Raw genomic sequence first — 23,859 nt, 5'->3', positions numbered from 1 at the left:
ATTAAATGTTTAAACTGAGATGTATTTTTTAAGAAAAAAAAAGGTAATTTTGAAATTGATGGCAGCAAAAGATCTGGAGAAGTTGGGACATGGCAACAATACACTGGCAAAGTGGTAACTGCAAGGATGATCTGAAAGAATATTTTGCAGCTAAGAAGGTTGATTGGCAACAGGTCAGTGACAGGATTGGATATAAAAGGAGTATCTTAGAGAGTCCGAGTGTCTCAGAAGTAAAGATGAGAAGAGTGTCACCAATCTGAAAAGCTGCGTCTAAATATTGTTGAGCAATTTCAGATTAATGTTCCTCAATATGAAATTACAAGGACTTTAAATGTGTTTCTTCCACATCCACTGCATTAACTGGTATAATTTTGTGGTGGACATCACTGCATGCTCTCAGGAATACTTCCAAAAATTGCTGTCTGTGAATACAGTTTAACTTGCATTTTTGGATGGCATGGCAAACTAAAGCTCTGTTGTGCAAAGAATCAGCCATATCTGAACATGATCCAGAAACACCACCACCTTCTCTGCAACAGACCATTTTAAATGAGCTTTGGCCCAAAGTGGAAAACTGTTCTGTGGTCAGACGAATCGAAATTTGATCTTTTTGGCAACCAAGGGTGGCGTGTCCTCCAGGCTAAAGAGGAGAGGGACCTTCAGGATTATCAGTTGAAAAGCGTGCATCTCTGATGGTCTAGGGGTGGATTACTGCATATGGAATGGGCAGCTTACGCATCTAGAAAGACACCATCAATGCTGAAAGATACATCCAGTTTTTAGATCAGCATATGCTCCCATCCAGACATTATTATATTTCAGGGAAAACCTTGCATGTTTCTGCAGGACAATGCTAAACCACATAATTCATCTATGACAACAGCATGGCTTTGTAGTAAAGGAGTTTGAGTGCTGAGCTAACTGCCTGCAGCCCAGACCTTTCTCCAATTGTAAATTTTGAAACAAAAAATATGACAAAGATGACCCAGGATTGTTAAGCAGTTAAAATCCTGTATCAGGCAAGAATGGGACGACATTCCTCTCTCAAAACACTAGCAATTGGTCTCCTCCGTTCCCAGATGTTTACAGCTGCTTATTAAAATAAGAGGTGGTGCTATTGCGTGGTAAACATGGCCCTATCCCAACTTTTTTTCTTCTTTTTTTTTTTTTGTTTCTGCCATTGATTTCAAAATTACATTTTTTTTTCTTAAAATTGTATATTTCCTCAGTTTAAACGTTTTGATATGTTTTCTATTGTGAATAAAATATGGGTTTATAAGATTTGCAAATCATTGCATTCTATTTTATGTAAATGTTACACAGCATTCCAACAGTTTTGGAATGGGGGGTTGTAGGAACAGAGATGCACACAACTCCTTTTAAGGCCAAGTCCACCTTTTTACAAAAAGTAACAAATGCACCAATATTTACAGAGAAAATTATGCATTTATTTTTTGCGAACTTGAGAAAGTATCTATGGACTATGGATGTAGTAGTCACCACACGTGTGTCCTGTTGTTAGCTGCCAGATCATCTCTGTAAAGGAATGATGCAGCTGTGTTGGTGAATCCACACACAGCTGCACAAAACTCAAAACTGACAGCTAGTGCTGAGAAGAACTACCACTGTCAGAGGCTCAATTTGGTGGTGGTTGGGCAGGGGTGGTCATCTTGTCACCGTGTTACACCCCAAATATGGGTGTAACATGTAACGAATTGTAAAAGATGAAGTTGGCCTTTAACTCGCTGAACTAGTTTTAGATTAGCTGTCATAATGCTGGGAGATCAGATGTCCCTAGGAGAGGAAGTCAGACAACAATAAAAATCTTAATCACACAGTACAGGACACAGGCTGGATATTGATAGACCCTGGATTATAAGCTTCTACCTTCAGGTGATTGAAAACTGGCAAAGCTTTTGCTCACATCCCCTGGGTGTACCCGTATTACCCTACTATGTAAGCTCTTCTCCCTTATGAAGCAGATTCTATGCTTAACTAGTTTTTATCTACTTTGAATTCTTCAATCAACTTTTCAGTGCCTTCTACTATAGCAATAATAGCAATGCATCTGGATCTTTATAATCTTGGTGTAATACCTTAGGGACCATACCTGGACTCGACGCTGTGGGGGATGGTCCATAATGTTGCTTTGGGCACTGGAGCCTGCTTGGTTTCTCATCAGAGAACTGAGTGCATAAAGTGTAGTTTGCTACGGGGTGTGATATACATGTCCAGGGTCATGGTCCCCAGACCGTGAAGACCTCTCTAGGGGAATTCCTAACATGACCAGGAAAGTCTGGACATGAGTAGTGACATGGAATGGTAATACAGGTTTATCCTGTTATCAGACCAATGCTGTAGTCTTCATAGCAAGTATGAGACTTAATATAAGTGTATTACAAGCAGTGGAACGATTAAGTGTCTCCTGAATGATATTCATGTTTACTTAAAAAACTATCAGGAAACGGAGTGTTTGACTTTTCTCTTTTTGTTCATTTATGGATACAGCCTCTTCTCATTCTCTACCATAGGGTTTATATCGTCACCTACAGGTGTAGGATGCTAGGCAGAAAAAAATCTGGCACCACTTATGTGCAGTCCTGTCTGCTATAGGCAAACCAATTATTTCCTCCTAGTGGTTTACGAGTAAGAACCTAGTTCCCTGCTGGGACCTGTGGTTCCATTTTCTTTTTCCTGGGATTTCTTTTTTTCTGCGAAGATGTTCAATCAACAGCTGGGCTGCATAATCTAGATCCAGTTGTCACCCCAGTCTGGCCAACGAGAATGACCAGCCCCATCGTGGTCCGAGGCAGGCTGGCAAGTTAAAACAATCACAGGAGTGCGTATGACCGGGTGGGTGAGTTTGTGTCACAGGGTTACCCTGGCCATCAGCCCCCTGTCACCTGCTCTTCATAGGACTGTAGCTGCCCCTCCTCCTTCTTTGAAAGGTCAAAGTGCTGGTGCTCTGTGGGATGGTCAGTCCTGGGGGTTCCTGGCGGCCATTTTTTGTGGCCCAGCTGCAGCTATTTTTGGGTTTGCTTATAGGCTGTGTGCACACCAGCCTTCTGTAGGCAGGGATCATGGCGGCCATCTTACTCCCCTCTGTCATTTTCCTGCTTACTGTTAGGTGGTTCCTCCCAGGTTCCTGGTGGTCTGCTGCACTCTGCACCTGGCTCCCTGTGCTCCTGTATTGTGGTGGCTACCAGTCCATCTCTGCGGTGCCTCATTCCTGACAGTGGCGAGTCCTGCTAGAGTATATCACGTCTGTGGTGTCCAAATTTTTATTTTTTTTTTCTTCTGGTGGGGTTCCTTGGTGGTCCCTCTCTGGTTGGTTGGTGTTTTTCTTTTTTTCCTCCTAATGGAGTTGGCAGGATTACACCTCCCAACTGACCCCCCACTGGAGACGGCAAGTCCCTTTTTGGATACTTTTTTTTTTTTCCCCCTTGACGCACAGTTCCTGCAATCCTATTTTTCCCAGGTGGAGGTAGCGTTGGGGCTTAAGGCTAGCAAGAAACGGCCCTTTCCCTTGTCATCTTCAGTCTCATTGGACCATGAGTTTGGCTCTGTTGCTGCAGGTGAGGCCCTCACTGAGCTGGCCTCATGCATTCTCTGGTGGGTGGAACTCCACATACTGGCTCTGTCCATGGTACACATTCCGTGCATGGAAAATTGGCAGGCAGACTACCTCAGCCGACAGATTGAGGATCAAAGAGTGGTTTCTGCATCTAGACGTGTCCGATCTGCCTATGGTGGGGCACTCTGGACGTGGACCTTCTGGCATCTTGTTTCAACAAGAAGGCATCAAAGGTCGAAGCAAGGGCGAAGAATCCCCTGGCAGTTGCTTTGGTGGCCACGTGGTGGTGTTATTGTTTTATTTATGCATTTCCTCTTTGTCTTTGAAACTAACCAAAGTCTTCTAAAGGGCAGTATGATTTACAGACTGCCCTGGACCATCTCTTGTCCCAGGAAGTGGTTGTTCCGGTCCCTCTGGTGGATAGGTTCAAAGGATTCTATTCCAATTTTTCCACAATATGAAATCTCAGCGATGGTATTCATTCTATCCTGGACCTAAAACTCCTTCAAGTACTTTTTTTTTTTTTTGTTTCCAAGTTTTGCATGGAATCCGCAAGGTCAGTAGTTACTGGAAATGAGGGGAATACCTGGCATCAGTCGACGCTGAAGATTTCTACCTACCTATTCCCATTCACCCTCCTCAGCATTTCTGTGCTTTGGCAGTAGATGACAAACACTTCCAATTTAATGCACTGCTGTTTGGCTTTTCCTCTGCACTCAGTATTCACAAGGATGCATGCACCCCAACTTGCCCTCCTAAGAACTAAGGTCTTTATAGGGTAACTAGACAGCCTTCTTTTGAAGTATTCACCTCTCTCAAAACTGTCTGCAAATGTCCAAAGAGAACTGTTAAGATTCTTCATGTTTTTTGGTTGAGTAATCAACTTAGTCTGCCCTCTAGCCTCTCCCTTGTCTAAAATGCCTAGGCCTCATGTAAGATTTATATCCCAGCTTCTCTCTCTTAAGATCCAAAACACATTTTTCAGTGAGGTTCTTGATGAGAATCCTGGGCCTCACGATGGCCTCGTTCAAAGCTGTTCCTTCTCTCATTTAAACTCGAAGTCTCTCCAACACAACATTTTGTTGGCCTAGAAAAGACACTCTCCTCTCAACCTGCCTTTGCTTCTCTGCATCAAGCAAGGAACTCCCTAGCTTGGTGGATTTCAAAGCCAGCCCTGAAAATGGGAACATTGTTTCTCCCTCACTCATGAAAGTTGAGTGTTCCGTTCACGCACAGTTCAAAGAACCTGGTCACTCAGAAAAGCAAGGCACCCTATTACAGTCTTGGAGCTCTGAACAATAAAATTTAGCTATGCAACACTGAACCCTCTTTCAGGGTCACCCAATCGGGGTGCAACCAGAGAATGATGCTGCAGTAATCTATATCAATATTCATGAGGTCGCCTGGATTCAGGCAGCCTGGAAGGAGGGAAGCCTGATAATCTGGAGGTGGGTGTGGGGGCTTTCGCTACCGTGAGTGTTTTGGAAGTGATCGGATGGGTGCACAGCTGCAGAATTGCTTCCATCTGACTGTTGGCAGTCGTCTTGTCATATGTATATATGACCAGATGTGTATATATGACACTCCTGGTGGCTGTGTGTGTAAAACCCCCCAGTGCCAGGGCCTTAAGACATATGAACCTGGCAAAGAGAGTACACTTTTTTTTTTTTTTTCAATGTGTCCCATGGACCAGACCCCTATTACAGCACCCTGTGCTGGGATCTCAGTATGGTAATCTCTGCTCCTGTAGAAACCACCCCTTACACCCACTGTGACACTCCACTTGGGTACTTTCTCCTGCAAAGGGGACTTCTGGATATCTATCACTTCTGTCAGGTGTGCTTCACAGTTAGCAGCTCTCTTTTAAGGAGCCATTCATGATAACTCGGTGGGCTTTCCGAAATCAAGCTTCTGTTGGCCAGTTTTGTAAGGCTGGCAAGTGATCTCTGGTTCATACTTTCTCCAAGTTCTACCATGTAGATGTCTAGGCTTCTGTAAATGTAGTCTTTTGGATGCAAGTTTCTTTCAGCAATTCTCTGAGTGGGTTGTTTTTAACCCTCGTTTGGTTTGTTGGGCCTCTTACAGCCTCTGTCGGAGGCTGTAATCCTTCCCTGCTATATACAAATGAAATAAAAAGATTTGGCTAACTATAAGGAAACGTTGAACAGATGACACTGAATGTAACATAATTATAAACTTCACCATTTTTTTTTATTATGACATTTGGTGGTTAATATTAGTGGGCTTAACAGACCTACTATCAGTAGTGTGTTTTATCTGAGCATGAACATGTTGTTTATTACTTGTTTTTTGTTATTACAGCTATGGAGTGCTGTTATGGGAGCTGTTGACTGGAGAAGTACCATTCCGAGGCATTGATGGCCTGGCAGTGGCCTATGGTGTTGCTATGAATAAGCTCTCTCTTCCAATTCCATCAACCTGCCCGGAGCCCTTTGCCAGGCTAATGGAAGGTGAGAATTGACTTTTAGGTGTGTGTGGAAATGTCAAAATAAAAGTTGGCAAAGACTCCTTTTTACAGTAAAAGCACTATGGAACTGGAATTTCTTTAACTATTTGTAGTTGATCGCTATGGGTAGAATCTAATTTGTACGAGAAACACATTAATATGCAAACTTAAAGGATAAGTTCACCTTCTGGAATATGTTACATGTTCCACCTGTTTTTAGGGTGGAACAAGTAACATGCTCCAGCAGCCAGTCCCCCTATCGTCTGCGCATTGAGACAGCAGGCCGAGGATCTTCTTCCTGCACCCGCTGTCACAATTTAAAGTAGTGTAGCGAAGCTCCACCCACACGCTCGTGTCATTTATTCACAGTTTTCTGTGAATGCAGGAACTACAACTACTGTCAGCCATTGTGGCTGATGGCTTGTAGTTCTGCATGAACTGTGAGGTCGCTGATTCATCCTGCAGCTTGTAAACGGTCAGCCCATATGAAGATATGGGCTGAAAGCTGCAGGGCTTGTCTCTAGGAGTCTGACATTGCACTCTGATCCACTGATCATGGGTGCAGTGCTTTCCAGGCTCCATAGGTAGGCTTCTGCAAAAATGTGTTTTTTTGTTTTGGGGTTTTCTCCCCCCCAAGAAAAATGTAACTTATCCTTTAACCATTTCAATACCGTGCAATTTTACACCTTCCTGCCCAGGCCAGTTTTCAGGTTTCAGCGCTCTCACACTTTGAATGACAATTGCGTGGTCATACAACATTGTACCCGAACTAAAATTTTATCATTTTCTTCACACAACTAGAGCTTTCTTTTGGTGGTATTTAATCACCGCCGGGGTTTTTATTTTTTGCTAAATTAACAAAAAAAGACCAAAAATTTTGAAAAAAAACACGTTTTTCTTTGTTTCTGTTATAAAAGTTTACAAATAAATAATTGTTGTTCATAAATTTAGGCCAAGATGTATTCTACTACATGTCTTTGGTGAAAATAACCCAAATTAGGATGTATTTTTTAGTTTGTAGGAAAGTTATAGAGTTCACAAACTATGGTATAGATCTGAATATTGATCAATCCTGAAGTACTGACGGCCAATCTAATTTCTTGAGGTCCAAGAATGTCAGAATAGTACAGATATCCCCAAATTACCCCTTTTTGCAGAGTAGACAGTCCGACGTACTTCATAAGAGAAATGGCGAGTTTTTTGAAGTTGTATTTTTTTTGTCATTTTTTGGAAAATTAAAAAATTAAAAAAATTAATTATTTTCACTTTTTTTTTTTTTTTTTTTACATACTGTCACCAGTGCAGTACAGCGTCATCATATAACTGGCATGGCGGTGAACAGGGACACTGACTGGTGACAGTATAAAATATATATATATATATATATATATATATATATATATATATATATATATATATATATATATATATATAATTTTTTTTTTTTAATTTTTTATTACATTTTTTCTATTTTTTTTTTAAAGATTTTACTATGACCAAAGTAGTACAATGTTACCATAGTAACATTGTACTACTTTGGGGAAGTGATCAGTATTTTTTTTATTTTATTTTTTTTTACACAATTTGCTTATAGCAAAGAATTACTTTGCTATAAGCAAGCATTTACCAGAATGAAATCGATTCATTCAGTTTTTTTTTTTGTGCTTAGCTGTGATTTGGTCACAGCTAATCACATGACATGTGCATGTGACCTGCTGTGACCATTCACAGCTAGGCACTAGTATACAATGGATGGCATGAATGAAGCCATCCATTGTATACAACTGTCATGTGACCTGCTGTGATTGGTCACAGCAGGTCACATGGTACCAGCAACGGGAGCCGGTACTCGGATCTGTCATCGGCCGTGTCCGAGGTACACGGCCGGTGACAGATCGCGCTGCTGCGCCGCTCTGCAGTTGCGCGAACTGAGCATGTGCGGGAGCACGCCAAATGGCGTGCACCCGGCATGCAGAAGCACTTTTGCCGCCGCCAAACGGCCATTGGCCGGGCGGCAAATGGTTAAAGAAGCCAAGATGGGAGTGTTGTCTGTGTCAGCTAATTTGATGTGTACTTAAATTTTCTGATCTGCAATATATGAATGTTAAATGGATAATGCATGCTGTGGGTATCCTTTTTTTTTTTTTTTTTTTTTTTAAATTCCATTCCAGTTCATCATGCTATTGATTGGCATGTAAAGGTACATGAGACACTAACCTAATACAAGAGCAGTACTTTGCTAAGACAGTCTGTTTCCTTAAGTCTAATTTGCATAGGCCCAGTAAGATTAAACATAGTTTGTTCTACCTTACATAGAAAGTATTGATATAGTGGGTGGTTTGTGAGCTTTGATAGAAATTGCATGTTTAATACCTTCTGTACTGTGTGTATCAGATCAAGTAGCCCCTAAAGGGTGATTTGACTTAAAAATTATATTTCAGTTATAGAATGTGTACCTTCTTATATGGCTTGGGGTACTGCAGCAGAGAGTGCTCCCTGCTGTAGTGTTTTTTTTTTTTTCCTTCCAGCAGATTTTGGTTTATGCCGTCTTTTGTGTGTTCCATCTCCTGTTCTAGTCACCTTAATAGAAAGTACATTAAAAGTCCAATAGGCTACCTAGAGCAGTACATGTTACTAGGGCTGTGGATTGGTGTAAACGTACCTCTTCTGGCTCTAAAGCTCTGTTGGACCAGTGGTAAGACAACATTCCACCCTTGGATTAACCTTTCAAAATATTGAACAAGATGAGATTGCTGGCAAAAGCTTGACAGATCACAACGTAATCACCTATAAAAGGGCACCATTCCTTTCTACCCAGTAGTTCTGAATTGAAACTCCTCCTCTTGTCCACAAACCAGTTCAGTGTGGAAGCTCTGGAGACTGGAAAACAATTCCAGAAATACATGCCTTTAAAGGACCCCCCCCCCCCCACCCCATCATGCTTTAGAAGATATTCCAAATTCACCACAATCTTCTTTATCCAAACCTCAGTAGATAGAAGATACCACTGCTTGGTAAAAAGAAAAAACCTGTGTTTGCATAAATACCTCGCTGAATTATACCTTATTCTACTCCTACCATTTATTGAATCAGCCCCCAGCCGACTACTCCCCACCATACCTGTGGAAGTGGGAGACCTTGAGACCTCATTTTTGGTGGCTTAACAAGATGGCCTTCACTTTACCTACAGATTTTTATGGTGGATAGGAAACTGAAAACGGCTTAAACTTTTTATTGAGGTGGTACAGTTACCTCGACTCTGCTTAGGACCTTTATGCACACTTGTGCCAGAATTCAACAGGGAAAGTGAAAATCCTTAATAGTGGCCAGCAGGTATGCTGATCCAGAAACTCTAAGGTGGTTTAACTTCACTATCTACTGAAATCTAAATTATGGTTTTTGGGTGGACTGATGCTTGAAATGTCCAATAGACAAATGGATTTATTGGTTAACAATAAAGGTGATGCTGGAAATATACTTAAAAACTGGTGGGGAGGAGGGGGGGGGGGGATTTCTTACTGTTTTTAATCCCACTAATAGGCATAGTTCATGCCTGTGTTGGCTTTCTCTTGCCCTAAAAATATCAATAAGGGGTAACAGACACTGAGTTGTGATATACTCTGGGTGTTAAAATAAATGCTATTGTGGGGCAGCACAGTGGCTAAATGGTTAGTACTTCCGCCTGGCAGTACTAGGGTCGTTGGTTCGAATCCCAACCACGGCACCACCTGTCTAGAGTTTGCATGTTCTCCCTGTGCCTGCGTGGGTTTCCTCCGGGTACTTCTGTTTCCTCCCACACTCCAAAGACATGCTGGTAGGTTAATTGGCTCCTGTCAAATTGGCCCTAATATGTGTAATGTATGAATGTGGGTTGGGGACCTTAGATTGTACACCCCTTGAGGGTTAGGGACTGATATGAATGTACAATATATATGTAAAGTGCTGTGTAAATTGACGGCGCTATATAAGTACCTGAAATAAATAATAAATACTGTTGAATATACATTTTCTATTTTGTTCTTTAGTATTTGGTACATTTTCTGATGCTTAATACATTTTTATATTAAAAATTCTATCTGCTGATTTTCTTTTTTTTTTTTTTTTTTTCCCTCCCCCCTCCCCCCCTTTCCTCTTTCTAGATTGTTGGAACCCTGACCCCCACTGTCGTCCCTCATTTACCAACATCCTGTTCCAGTTAACCACTATAGAGGAATCTGGCTTCTTCGAGATGCCCAAAGATTCATTCCATTCTTTGCAGGAGGACTGGAAACAGGAGATCCAGGAAATGTTTGACCAGCTCAGGGCCAAAGAAAAGGTTTGTTCTTAAATGTAACAATTGTAACCTATAGTCATCCTATTCCTTAATTTTATATGGAAAGTGAATATTCCTAAATTTAGCTTTTTATGTCCTATACGCATTAGATTACAAATTTTAGTTCATATCCCTACCATGATAGTTTTGGCATTTTAAAGTGGTTATAAGGGCATTTTTTAATTAAAATAATAAACATGTTATACTCGCCTGCTCTATACAATGATATTGCACAGAGCTGCCCCGAACTTTCTCTTCTGGTGTCCCACACCAGCATTTTTTGGCTCCTTCTCTTCTGTGTCTGCCCTCATAGTAAGTGCATGCTATGGGGGGAGATGTGGACTTGATCCCACCCCAAGCTGTGTGCGTCAATTGACACACACAGCGCTGCTTGGCCCTGCTGTCTGCTCTCTGCTCACAGGATTTGACCAACAGTAGCAAGTGCCAATGGCTCCCTTGCTCTCAGCCACGCTTGGGAGAGCAGGGAGAGAGTAGTAAAGACCGATGTAGACAGGTGTGTCTTAGATATCTCACTTTGACTACTGAAAAAAGTAAAAAAAAAAGGATTTGCTCAACAAACATACACCATTGGTTAACTTACGAACGATACCAGAAAGTGAGACCTGGTTACAGAAAATGGTAATGGAGTATATGTGTTTGTCTGTGTATATATTTATAAAATAAGCAAGAGGTTTAAAATATGTACAGGATTTATATAGCGCTTTAAAAAATGAAGGTAGACATTACAGTTACAATACAATTTGGTACAAGAGGAAACAGAGGGCCCTGCTCGTTAGCGCTTACAATCTAGGAGGAAGGGTTGAGTGATACAAAAGGCAATAGCTGTGGGGGGATGAGCTGATGGAGGAAATAAATGGTGGTTTACTAGGTAGAAGCAGGATAGACTTCTTTAAAGAGAGATGTTTTCAGGGATCGTCTAAAGGTGGATAGATTAGGAGACAGCCGGACAGATTGGGGCAGGGAGTTCCATAGGATGGGAGAAGCTTGGGAGGAGGTGACACATATTCATACATCATGGGTTATAGGTGCTTACCTTCAGAAGACTGGACATGGGCCTCCCCTATAACCCTACCGCACTCCATGAATCATCAGTTTCTGGCTAGTGTCGGAAGTTGAAGGACCTCTACTCCTTCATGGAGAAAACACCTCACTAGTTTATTACTATTCTTCAATCAGCCCATCACTGTCTTCTAATGCCTGCACAGAAGCAGTGACCCCGACCTTTACTTTTAAAACTGAGCTTTGTTTAGAATGTATTAGTTTCATAGTCCAAAGTTTTTTCAAATTTGGTGCTAAAATTTAAACCTCTCAGAGCTCATTCTCAGGTGGATGACCAGGTGTTACACCACTGGTCGCACTTTAACACCACTTCTGCCTGGACCCTTATAAGGTACTCAGGTGCTATCTCCCGCCCTATTGCCTTGAAGAATGTGGCCTACCCAACAAAAGCAGAATTTTCTGCATCTTTTGTCACAATTCCTTGGACAGACTTAGGCCTCCTCTCCTACTCCAGGTTCTTAACCAGATCCTGATATGCCGATCCTAGAAGACATGGACACAGACTGAAATGAAAAGGATAATGAGGCAGTTTTGGAGGAGGTTGTGAAACATTTTTCTTCCCCAGACTGTTATGAAAGATCCCCCCACATCAGCAATGCTCCCATCCAGCCGTTTATCGGCATGGGAAAGACGGGAAGAGGTTAAAAAGGCCTCTGACTTTACACTCCCTCGTTTAAAAAAACAAAAAAACAATGCAGAAACCATTTGAGTCCATCATATTTTCCCGTAGAGGTTCTTGCCAGCAAAGTAGCCTTTTTGGTAGCTGTTACGTCTGTCAGACTCGTTTCTGCACTGGCAGCCCTTTCCTAGAAAGAGCCTTGCTTCATAGTGACAAGGTTGTTTTACACTAAAAACCATAAGGTGGTTTCAGCTTTCCACCTCAATGAGCACATTGTACTGCCGTCCTTGTGTCTTGCCCCTAAGAATTCAAAGAAATGGTTTCTACATTGACTGGATGTAGTTAGAGCTATTACAGTGTACCTCAAAGATACAGCTTCCATCAGAAAAACAGATTCCCTGTTTGTTCTCTTCTTAGGATCCGACAAGGGACACCCTGCTTCAAAAACCACCATTGCATGGTGGATAAAGAACTTTGTTCCTTCAGTGTTACGCACCCATGTCACCAGATAGGTGGGAATTTCAGATTTGGCACAGCCCAGCTATGTAAAGCCATTACCTGGTCTCCTAGTCATAGTTTCTTTTTTTCTTTTTTTTTTTTTTTTTTTTTTTTCTTCAGATGGATGGCCAGTCTCCTGCGGGTTCAGATTTTGACTATAAGGTTTTGCGCAGCAGCGTTCCAAACGTGGATCTTTTGATCTGTGTTTTTTTTTTGGGGGGGGGGGCTGTTAGCACAGTTTTTTTTGTTTTCCTAGTTGCTGCCCACCCTTCATATTCACCGCTTGGGATGTCCCATGGTGCCTGTGTCCTGTAAATCTAAGTCAAAGTCTAACGACCACCAGATCTCAAATCTTCGTGCTCGGCAAAGTCTCACAGTAACTGTCACTAGTTGAGGTGCAGTCCTCTGAAGACAGGGAAATCTTAGCACTGACATGAAAAAACACAACAAAGAATAATTTTGGCATTACAGTAAGTGATTTCCTCTGTTATTTTATAAGTCCCATACTTTTATAGGCCACTTTTTTCAGCATATAGCCTACATGCATTGCCATAAGGGAGTTTAATTTGTTCTTGAAGCTTTGTATTCTTTGCTGCAGCTCATAAGCTATGAGTGTGATGTACAGCCTGTATGCAGGCATTCTATCAGCTGTAGGGCTTTTCAGTTGGGTGGGCCCTGGTTGGCTCTGCCTCAGGAACTTCCACATGTAGTCTCAAAGTGGTCTATAAATGGTCTTCCACTATATATGGATCATTTGCTTGTCTGGTTGCCTTGTCTCTGAGGAAAGAGAGTGCGTCTCCCGAAACGCGCCAACTACTACAACTGGTAACCTGTTCTACAGGACCGCCGCTATCTAGGACTGATTCATTTGGTTACACGTCTGTTTTCATGGTCCTTTTTTGTGAGTATGCACTTGTCACTTTTTTTATAATGAAGCATTTGATACCATGGTAATGCACGATGAGAGTGCGCCCTGTTGTGTTTTTTCTTGTGCCTGTGTCCTGTACTGTGTGATTAAGATAATTAATTTTGACTTTTTAAAATTCCATATCTTGGCGTACTGGACACAAGCCACCCACCTTCTTTCCTTTTCTTGGTGTACTTTGCATTGCTCGTTACTAAACTGAGGATTCACAGAGTGGGTTAGAGTTGTGGGGGTGGGGGGCATGTCCTCAAACGCCTGTCAGTGTCCAATCACCCGAAGGTGTATGTCTATAACCCAAGGTGTTTGAATATGAAATGCAGGCTCTCTGCATTAAAGCCCACCTGCTGAGAGGCCGTGTATATGCGTACCCCTGGAGGGAAGTGGTTAGTCTATTAGCTCTTACTGAAACGTGGCTTCATGTATTCAGTTCGCCTCCAGGACTTATTCCAAGCTTCTGGATCTCCCTACCCCAATCTGTCTGGTTATCTCCTACTCTGACCACTTAGTCAATCCCCGAAAATTCTTCTGTTCAGAGAAGCCTATCCTGCCACCACTTAACTGCACTTTTTATTTTCTTCACCAGCTCATTCACCACAGTTATTACCTTTTTGTTTCACTTCACCCTCCCTTTAAAATTGTAAGAGCTAATCAGCAGGGCCCTTTGGTTCATCCTGTATTGAATTATATTGTAACTGTACTTTCTACCCCCATGTTATAAAACTGCGCAGACTGTTGCCACTATATAAATCCTATATAATCCTAGTATAGTTTCTTTAACATTATCCATCTGTTTACAAATAATGGATGGGGGCTAAGTCAGGAGATTGACAATTTATCCCTTTTCAACACAGGAGTTGCGTAGCTGGGAGGAGGAGCTGTCCAGAGCAGCTCTAGAACAGAAGAACCATGAGGAACTTCTGCGCAGGAGAGAGCAAGAGTTGGCAGAACGAGAGATAGACATCTTGGAACGTGAACTGAACATCATCATTCACCAGCTCTGTCAAGAGAAGCCAAAGGTGAAGAAACGCAAAGGAAAATTCAAGAAAAGTCGACTTAAGCTAAAAGACGGCAACATCATCAGTTTACCATCAGGTAGCTTCTTTGATCGAATCAACACAGTAGCCCTCCTCTATGAAGGTTTCTTGTAATAACAGCTGCACAGTACACAGAGCTCCTGCTAAAACACAGCTTGACTGAAATGTGTCATGACATTGAAGTTCTGTTTGCGGATGGCTACACCTTTTTGCTTTTATACCCACTTGAGAAAAAATTTATTTTGTTGATGGTCATTTCTCCTGTTTCTTATGTGCTTTTACAGATTTCCAACACAAGTTCACAGTACAGGCTTCCCCTACCATGGACAAAAGGAAGAGCTTAATCAGCACCAAGTTCAGCCCTCCTGCGAGTCCCACTATTATCCCACGCCTCCGAGCCATTCAGTGTAAGTACCCTTAAAAAAAGCATTTGAAGTATACATTGTTAAAGTCTTAGCTATACCAAGTGTATGCCGCCTACACGCAGCTGGAGATTAAAAAAAACCCCACAATCCAGTTTCACTGCAGAATAGCAGCAGCTCAGTGGTTCGTAAGGAGCGAGTTTGTACATCAAATTCTCCTGTTTCTGGTCCTTCTCATAAGTATTCCAGTTTGATCCATTGTAGGGTCTTTACTCCTGCGTCCTTCCCCAGTCTCGCTTTATTTTCCAAAGATCAGTGCTTTAGGCTGTTCCATAACTTTTAAGAGCATGTAGAAGCCAACCCATGGATCTTGGAAGTTCATTCCATTGGGATTTGCAAAAGGGCATCGTAAATCTCAAGGGGAGTGTTAAGCTTTTAAATTTTGAGACCTATATGGTGCGTTAGGAGAATTGGGAGGATGGGGGTTAAAACACATCGAGGAACAGAGAAGGGTAACTGCTATTTTCCAGACTTTTCTTCTTTGGCTGAATCTGGAAATGCCTAGTAATGAGCACTGTCACATAGGCACCGGTCTCCAAGAGGATATTATGTTTTTTTTAAATGACAGTCTGGTTTTTTTTTTTATTCTTCTCTTCCACATAGGCACTGCTGAGAGCTCAGAAAAAACATGAAATGGTTTTGTTTTGCGGATCTGAATACATTTATAAGATATAAAGCGGACCAATGCTGTGATTTCTGCAGGAAGTATTCTGTTATCTGCGAAGGAGGCAGGAAAGCAGGGACCTCCTACTTCTAAACAGCTAGAGAAGTCAGCATGGGACATACTTTAGATTTTTGAGAGAGTACTGTGAGAGTTGTAGGTCTGCGGAGACAGAAAAGACAATAGTAATGTATACTAGGATATGTGGTTATACATTGTACAAATACAGAAAAAGGACTTCTGGTAATTATCGGCGCTTTCTGTATCTTTAGGTACCCCTAAAGATCATCTATCATCGCTTTTTTTCTCTGTTCTGTTTCCTATGGGACAAAATACATGTAGTTTGTCCTGTGTTGCTAATTGCTTTCTAAGTCTAGTTATGACATCTAACATGCTCCCCTTTCCCTCCTACCACGGCTGATCTGACAACAGGTGAAAAGGGGACGGTTTCTTCATGACTGCAGCTTTTCTCTGCTCTGAGCGCTTTCCATGGACAATCAACAGCAAGAGGAGTGCAAAGGGAGGGGCTGTATATGAGTCTCTGCTGCTGGCATGTAGCAACTTCCCTGGTATACACAAGAATCCTATTGGTCAACATTTACACTGTTTAACCACTTGCCAACCTCAGATAACCGAATGACGGCTTCACTGCAGCCAGACAGTTCTGGGAGGGCATCATATGATGTCCTCCCAGAACGTGCTCTCCTGCGCGCTCCCGGGGGCTGATCACGTGATGTGGTAAAAGGCCAATCACAGCGGCCTTATACCACATGATCAGCTGTGTCCAATGACACACTAATCACTGGGAAATGCAGTTGCTGGTTATGGGCTGCACTTACATCGTGAGGAAAGTACTGCCGAGAACCGGCAGTTGTCAGAGGAGGGATCGGCACCGATCATCAGGGCACTGATGATCAGTGCCCTGATGGTCGGTGCCCAGCAGTGCTGCCCACCTGTGCCACCAGTCAGTGCTGTCAGTCAGTGCCACCTTATCAGTGCCCATCTATGATCCACACAGGCATCCTTCATAACAATATCACAGTAAATCCATTGGGCATGCTCATGTACCTCGTGTTTTCGCAAAGTATCCCAGCTGTTTCCATCAATTACCCTGGGATGCATCGCTGGTCTGCAAATCCTCTGTGTAATATTTGGAAGGGAAAACTTGCAATATCAACCTTCTACCCTCCTGAAGATTAAAGTGCGAAACTTATTGAGGCAAAAGACCACTCTCCCTTTCTCTATATTGTTTGTTGAATAACTGGAAAGGCAAATGTTCATGTATAACATGGTACTGAACAGGTTTTTCTCCTGCTTTAGCAGCTGATAAATGTTGGGTTTTTCATAACTTTTTGTCCAGATAAAAATGGCCAAAGGACGAATAAAGAAGGTGAATCGCCTATGTGGAGACATAGCTATAAAAAGTAGAGATTCAGTTGGTCCTCACTCTATCCAACACAAAAAAGAGTGTCTTTTTTATGGAGACAGAGGAAATCGTAATGCTACCCACTTGCCTGTAGCAGTGTGTTTAGGTCCCCAGGAAATTAGGCAAGGTCATCTTTAAATTGTATAAGGAATAATTAGGAGTATATTAGTGTCCTGCTTCCACTTCTGTAAATTTGTTCAACTATTTTCAGAGATGTTTTCTGTTAAGAGATGTCTGGTTTTCAGCAGGAAAAAAAAGAACTCCCGAGCTTTCTAGATAGCTGGTCCAGTTGTCATTATACAGTGAGGAACAGAAGTATTTGAACACCCTGCGTTTTTGCAAGTTCTCCCACTTAGAAATCATGGAGGGGTCTGAAATTCACATTGTAGGTGCATTCCCACTCTGAGAGACAGAATTTAAAAAAAAAACAGTTCAGGAAAGCACATTGTATGATTTTTAAAGAATTTGTCGTGCACTGCTTGACATAAGTATTTGAACACCTGAGAAAATCAGTGTTAATATTTGGCACAGAAGTCTTTGTTTGCAATTACAGAGGTCAAACATTTCCTGTAGTTCTTGACCAGGTTTGCACACACTGCAACAGGGATTTTGGCCCACTCCTCCACACAGATCTCCTCTAGATCCGTCAGGTTTCAGGGCTGTCGCTGAGCAACATGGAGTTTCAGCTCCCTCCAAAGATGTTCTATTGGATTTAGGTCTGGAGACTGGCTAGGCCACTCCAGAACCTTGATATGCTTCTTACGGAGCCACTCCTTGGTTATCCTGGCTGTGTGCTTCGGGTCGTTGTCATGTTGGAAGACCCAGCCACGACCCATCTTCAATGCTCTGAATGAGGGAATGAGGTTGTTGCTCAAAATCTCACAAATGGCCCCATTCATCCTCTCCTTAATACAGTGCAGTTGTCCTGTCTCCTTCGCAGAAAAGCACCCCCAAAGCATGATGTTACCACCCCCATGCTTCACAGTAGGGATGGTGTTCTTGGGATGCAACTCATCATTTTTCCTCCAAACATGACGAGTGAAGTTTAAACCAAAAAGTTCTACTTTGGTCTCCTCTGACCACATGACTTTCTCCCATGCCTCCTCTGGATCATCCAGTTCGTCATTGGCAAACTTCAGACGGGCCTGGACATGTGATGACTTGAGCAGGGGAACCTTCAGTTCAATGCATGATTTGAAACCATGACGGCGTAGTGTTCTACCGACAGTGACCTTTGAAACTGTGGTCCCAGCTCTCTTCATGTCATTGACCAGCTCCTCCCTTGTAGTTCTGGGCTGATTCCTCACCTTTCTTATCATCAGTGATACCCCACGAGGTGAGATCTTGCATGGAGCCCCAGTCCGAGGGAGACTGACAGTCGTCTTTAGCCTCTTCCATTTTCTAACAATTGCTCCAACAGTTGATCTATTTTCACCAAGCTGCTTGGCAATTGCCCCGTAGCCCTTTCCAGCCTTGTGCAGGTCCACAATTTTGTCTCTGGTGTCTTTACAGCTCTTTGGTCTTGCCCATGGTAGTAGTTGGCGTCTGACTGACTGTGGGGTGGACAGGTGTCTTTAAAGAGCTCAGACAGTTGCTACTAAGATTAATGAGTGGAGTAGAGGTGGACTTTTTAAAGGCACAGTAACAGGTCTTTGAGAGCCAGAATTCTTGCTTTTTCTTAGGTGTTCAAATACTTATGTTCAGCAGTGCACGACAAATAAATTCTTTAAAAATCATACAATGTGCCTTCCTGAATTTTTTTTTTTTTTTTTTAATTCTGTCTCAGAGTGGGAATGCACCTACAATGTGAATTTCAGACCCCTCCATGATTTCTAAGTGGGAGAACTTGCAAAATTGCAGGGTGTTCAAATACTTCTGTTCCTCACTGTAAATGCTGTAACCGTTTGAAGGCTTGTGTTGGCAGCATTGCTATTCTCTTCATAGTCACTTTTCAAGGTCTTATGTGGATTCTCTCATCCCTAGACAGTTCTGTACTATAATTATATCTTTTTACATCAGTAAGATAATGAAGTTTATTTGCAGAATGAAGTGTACATGGAGAATGTTTTGTGTGTTAAGGGAGGAGAGAAAAGGAGCTGAACTAGATCATCCCTCTTATCTCTACTAATAAGGAATTATGTGAAATCCCACATTAACTGGCCACAGATAGTAATATTGCTGGCTTACAGAATGCAGTAATGATGTTGGTAAAATAATTTTCACATTGGTGGTAATCATAATTGCTCTTTTGAAGTCTCTTGTGTTCATTGCGCATACACAAACAAGAAATCACGCACTAGGTATTGCCCCTGGCTTTAAATAAAGTACAAATAAATTTACAAAGACTGCCACTGCATATTTTGTTAAAATTATCCTGTTGCCCATTCAACATCATAACTTAGACTGTAACTAATCTCAAAAGAAAAATGTAGTACATTCCAGCTTACTAGAAATGTGGTTGGGGTTACGTACGCTTTAAAGTAACATTAAGCTAATTTTTTTACATCAGTCATTCTAAAATCTCAAGTATACCATGGCTCTGTTTTTACACAAAACAAAAGTCTCTTACCTTTGTTTTCAGGCTTCTTTTTTGTCCTGTGCATGCTCCCTGTATTGCACTAATGCACCTCACTGCTACTAGTGTAAAGTGAATAGTGCCATTATTTCTGGTCACATGCTCCACCCCATGTTCACAAAAATACCCATAGGGCTAAATGAGTTTGCAGGAAAGGGTTACTACATTCACATACACAAGGGGGACATGGAGAATGAACGTAGCCACCCTAGAACAGGAAGCCTGATAATAGCAGAAAAATATTTGAATTTGAGAGATGAAACAAAGATAGTGACCAAAGTTACATTCCAGTTATCTTTTTACATATTGCACATACTTTATTTTAGAAGTTATTTTTATAGTAGTTCAGTGTCACCTTTAAAGCTACTTACTTGAAGGGGAATTAAACCCAAAAGCAAAAATGTAGTTATTGCATCGCAGATTTGTTTTTCAGAGGTGTAATAGGCAGAAGTCTCAATCTAAATGACCCCAGAGGGTTGAGACAAATTTATTGAACGCTGACAATGCTTGCATAAGTCCACCTTAATTAATGTAAAACCTTTATCCCAAAAATGGGATAACTTGCTGTAACTGCTTAAAAAGTGTTTGCTGGAGTTCTTCCTCTTCCTAGATTGATAATGCTGCTGTCCAGAGGTGTCTTTTTCTCCTCCATCCAGAGTAGGGACACCCTTTGACAGGGAACAGGAAGTGTGTTACTGGCTGGATCACCAGGTAAAATTAAAGCAGGAAAAAGTTTAGAAGAATTAAACAAATGCAGCCACTAAATTAAAATGTGTTTGTAAACCTTCCTATCTGCACCTAGTGTTTTTCACTTGCATAAGATGTGCATTCATCATGTAATTTTGTGGTGTCATTTCTTGGCCTGTACGCACAGCCTGTAGTGGGGTAAAATACCTTTGCTTGCAATTTCTGCTTGGCATGCAACTGCCCAGGTTGATGAATGACTTTTGTCTATAGTCTTAGAACTGTCACTTCCCATGAAGAAACTATATATCCCACAATCCCTGGATCTCTGTCTAGTGCTGCATAGCATAGCGACAAAGGGAAGAGAGCTGTTTTTATCACATTAGCACTCCCACATGTGTGATGCAGCATAGAGAAATGGTAAAGCACGGACTGGACAAAGCATGCTCTAGATTAAGTTTCCTGTCCCTTTCGCAACTAGGGACAAGCAAGGTTAATTAATGCGGCCTTCTTCAACTAGGCCTTTTAGTTACACAAAGCCACAGGTTAATTGTGCACCTTTTACGACCTTCCAGCCACTGGCCTCTTAACCAGTGATGTCAGTGGTTGACCAGGAGAATTTTTGGCACCTGCACAACATCCTGGTTTGCCCTTTCTCCCCTCTGTCAGCGCTGGGGTCATATTAGCTGAATGAGAGATCAAAACTGAAGAAGAGAAACATTGGAATACTGGACAGTACCAGTGTGCAAAGGTGTATTTGCTCTGGAAGATAATCCTTAAATAAAGTGTATGCTCCATACCCTCCTGCTCTAAACCAAACATGTTTGTTGGCAATAAATGGGCATAGTATACATAGCTTTACTATAAGACTATGATTTGAATGTATTGTAGAAATATCCCATCCTCCCCATCCAAGACTATTTCATTGTAGAAGGATAAGATTTTTAGCTTCATCTCCTCAGGCGGTTTTCTGTAATGACCTCTCATTTCCAGTCTTTCTACTAAATGTTGTTGAAGTGTGGGCGTTACTTTTTAATTATCACCTAACATTGCTTCATAATTTACCATTGATTTTGTAACAGTTATAAAGGAAAATAATTGGATGTGCTGCTGAGCTGTGAACTTACCATTACTTTAATGAAAAAAATTTAGTTTCCTTTATATCTCATGTTATTGCAACGAAAGCTATTTTTTGTTAAGTCTTTCCATTTCAATTTGCAGCAAGCAGTAATTTTCTATCTTTCTGATAGCTCTTCCTCACAGCAGTTCAGCTGTTGTATATGTTATATACTAGAAATCCACAAAAATGGCATTTTATGCTTGTTTAACCACTTCCATACTGGGCACTTTTACCCCCTCCCATTTCATGCTTGTTTAACCACTTCCATACAGGGCACTTTTACCCCCTTCCTGCCCAGGCCAATTTTCAGGTTTGGCGCTCTCACATTTTGAATGACAATTGCGCAGTCATACAACACTGTACCCAAACTAAAATTTTATAATTTTGTTCATACAACTAGAGCTTTCTTTTGGTGGTTTTTAAGCACCACTGGAGTTTTTATTTTTTGCTAAATTAACAAAAAAAAGTTTGCAAATACATTTTCTTCATAAACTTAGACCAAGATGTTTTCTGCTACATGTTTTTGGTGAAAATAACCCAAATTAGTATTTATTATTTAGTCTGTAGGAAAGTTATAGAGTTCACAAACTATGGGATATATCTGAAAATTGATAGATCCTGAAGTACTGACAGCCAATCTAATTAATTAATTTCTTCAGGTCCAAAAATCTCAGAACAGTACAGATATCTCTCAAATGACCCCTTTTTGCAAAGTAGACAGTCCGACGTTTTACATAACCAGCATGGCGAGTTGTTTAAAGTTCTAATTGTTTGTCATTTTTCGAAAAATGTAAGAAAATGATTTCCCCTTTTTTTTTTTTTTTTACATACTGTTACCAGTGCAGTACAGCGTCGTCATATAACTGGCATGGCGGTGATCAGGGACACTGTTGACAGTTCGAAAAAAAAAATTATTATTTTTTTTTTATAATTTTATTAAAAAAAATTTAAGATTTTTTTTTTTTTTTTTCATATTTCACTATGACCAAAGTAGTATAATGTTACCATGGTAACATTGTACTACTTTGGGGAAGTGATCAGTTTTGTTTTTTTTTTTTTGTTTTTTTTCTTTTTTACTCAATTTGCTTATAGCAAAGAATTACTTGGCTATAAGCAAGCATTTACCTGAATGAAATCATTCAGGGTTTTTTTTTTTTTTTTTTTTTGTGATTAGCTGTGATTTGGCCACGGCTAATCACATGACACAGCTGGGCTGTGATTGGCCCATCTTGTGCATTTGATCGCTGTGACCATTCACAGCTAGACACGCTTGTATACAATGGATGCATGAAAGGAAGCCATCCATTGTATTCAACTGTCATGTGACCTGCTGTGATTGGTCACAGCAGGTCACATGGTACTGGCAACCGGGCCGGTACATAGATCTGTCATTGGCCGTGTCCGAGGTACACAGCCGGTGACAGATCGCGCGGGCGATTTATCACATCCATTTTCCTATCTTGCATTGTCAGTTAATGCACGCATATACAGTGGGGATCGAAAGTTTGGGCACCTCAGCTAAAAATTTGTATTAATGTGCATAAAGAAGCCAAGGAAAGATGGAAAAATCTCCAAAAGGCATCAAATTACAGATTAGACATTCTTATATCATGTCAACAAAAGTTAGATTTTATTTCCATCATTTACACTTTCAAAATAACAGAAAACAAAAAAATGGCATCTGCAAAAGTTTGGGCACCCTGCAGAATTTATAGCATGCACTGCCCCCTTTGCAAAGCTGAGACCTGCCAGTGTCATGGATTGTTCTCAATCATCGTCTGGGAAGACCAGGTTATTTCAATCTCAAAGGTTTTAAATGCCCAGACTCATCTGACCTTGCCCCAACAATCAGCACCATGGGTTCTTCTAAGCAGTGTCTAGAAAACTGAAACTGAAAATAGTTGACGCTCACAAAGCTGGAGAAGGCTATAAGAAGATAGCAAAGCGTTTTCAGATGTCAGTATCCTCTGTTCGGAATGTAATTAAGAAATGGCAGTCATCGGGAACAGTGGAAGTTAAAGCAAGATCTGGAAGACCAAGAAAAATATCAGACAGGACATCTCGCAGGATTGTGAGAAAAACAATTCAAAACCCACGTTTGACTGCACGATCCCTCCAGAAAGATCTGGCAGACACTGGAGTTGTGGTACACTATTCCACTATAAAGAGATACTTGTACAAATATGGTCTTCATGGAAGAGTCATCAGAAGAAAACCTTTTCTACATCCTCACCACAAAAATCATTGTTTGAACTTTGCAAATGAACATATAGACAAGCCTGATGCATTTTGGAAACAAGTTCTGTGGACCGATGAGGTTAAAATTAAACTTTTTGGCCGGAATGAGCAAAGGTACGTTTGGAGAAGAAGGAGCACAGAATTTAATGAAAAGAACCTCTGTCCAACTGTTAAGCATGGGGTTGGATCAATCATGCTTTGGGGTTGTGTTGCAGCCAGTGGCA

General features: G+C 41.3%; 1 protein-coding gene across 1 annotated transcript in view; it reads left to right on the top strand.

Annotated features, from left to right (window-relative positions):
• MAP3K9 (mitogen-activated protein kinase kinase kinase 9) overlaps window positions 1–23,859 on the top strand; it is a 111,631-nt gene that overhangs the window by 67,158 nt on the left and 20,614 nt on the right. The window contains exons 4-7 of the mRNA XM_089686841.1: window positions 5,897–6,045; window positions 10,181–10,356; window positions 14,327–14,567; window positions 14,794–14,916. Of these exons, the coding sequence (XP_089542967.1) occupies window positions 5,897–6,045; window positions 10,181–10,356; window positions 14,327–14,567; window positions 14,794–14,916 (689 nt within the window). The remainder of the gene's footprint in view (window positions 1–5,896; window positions 6,046–10,180; window positions 10,357–14,326; window positions 14,568–14,793; window positions 14,917–23,859) is intronic.

This window comes from Staurois parvus, unplaced genomic scaffold (assembly GCF_062004578.1).
Source record: "Staurois parvus isolate SC_StPar_1 unplaced genomic scaffold, SC_StPar_1.0 ptg000414l, whole genome shotgun sequence".
Taxonomy (NCBI): Eukaryota; Metazoa; Chordata; class Amphibia; order Anura; family Ranidae; genus Staurois; species Staurois parvus.
The sequence above is the reverse complement of the archived record's forward strand: the minus strand, read 5'-3'. Positions and strand labels throughout refer to the sequence as shown.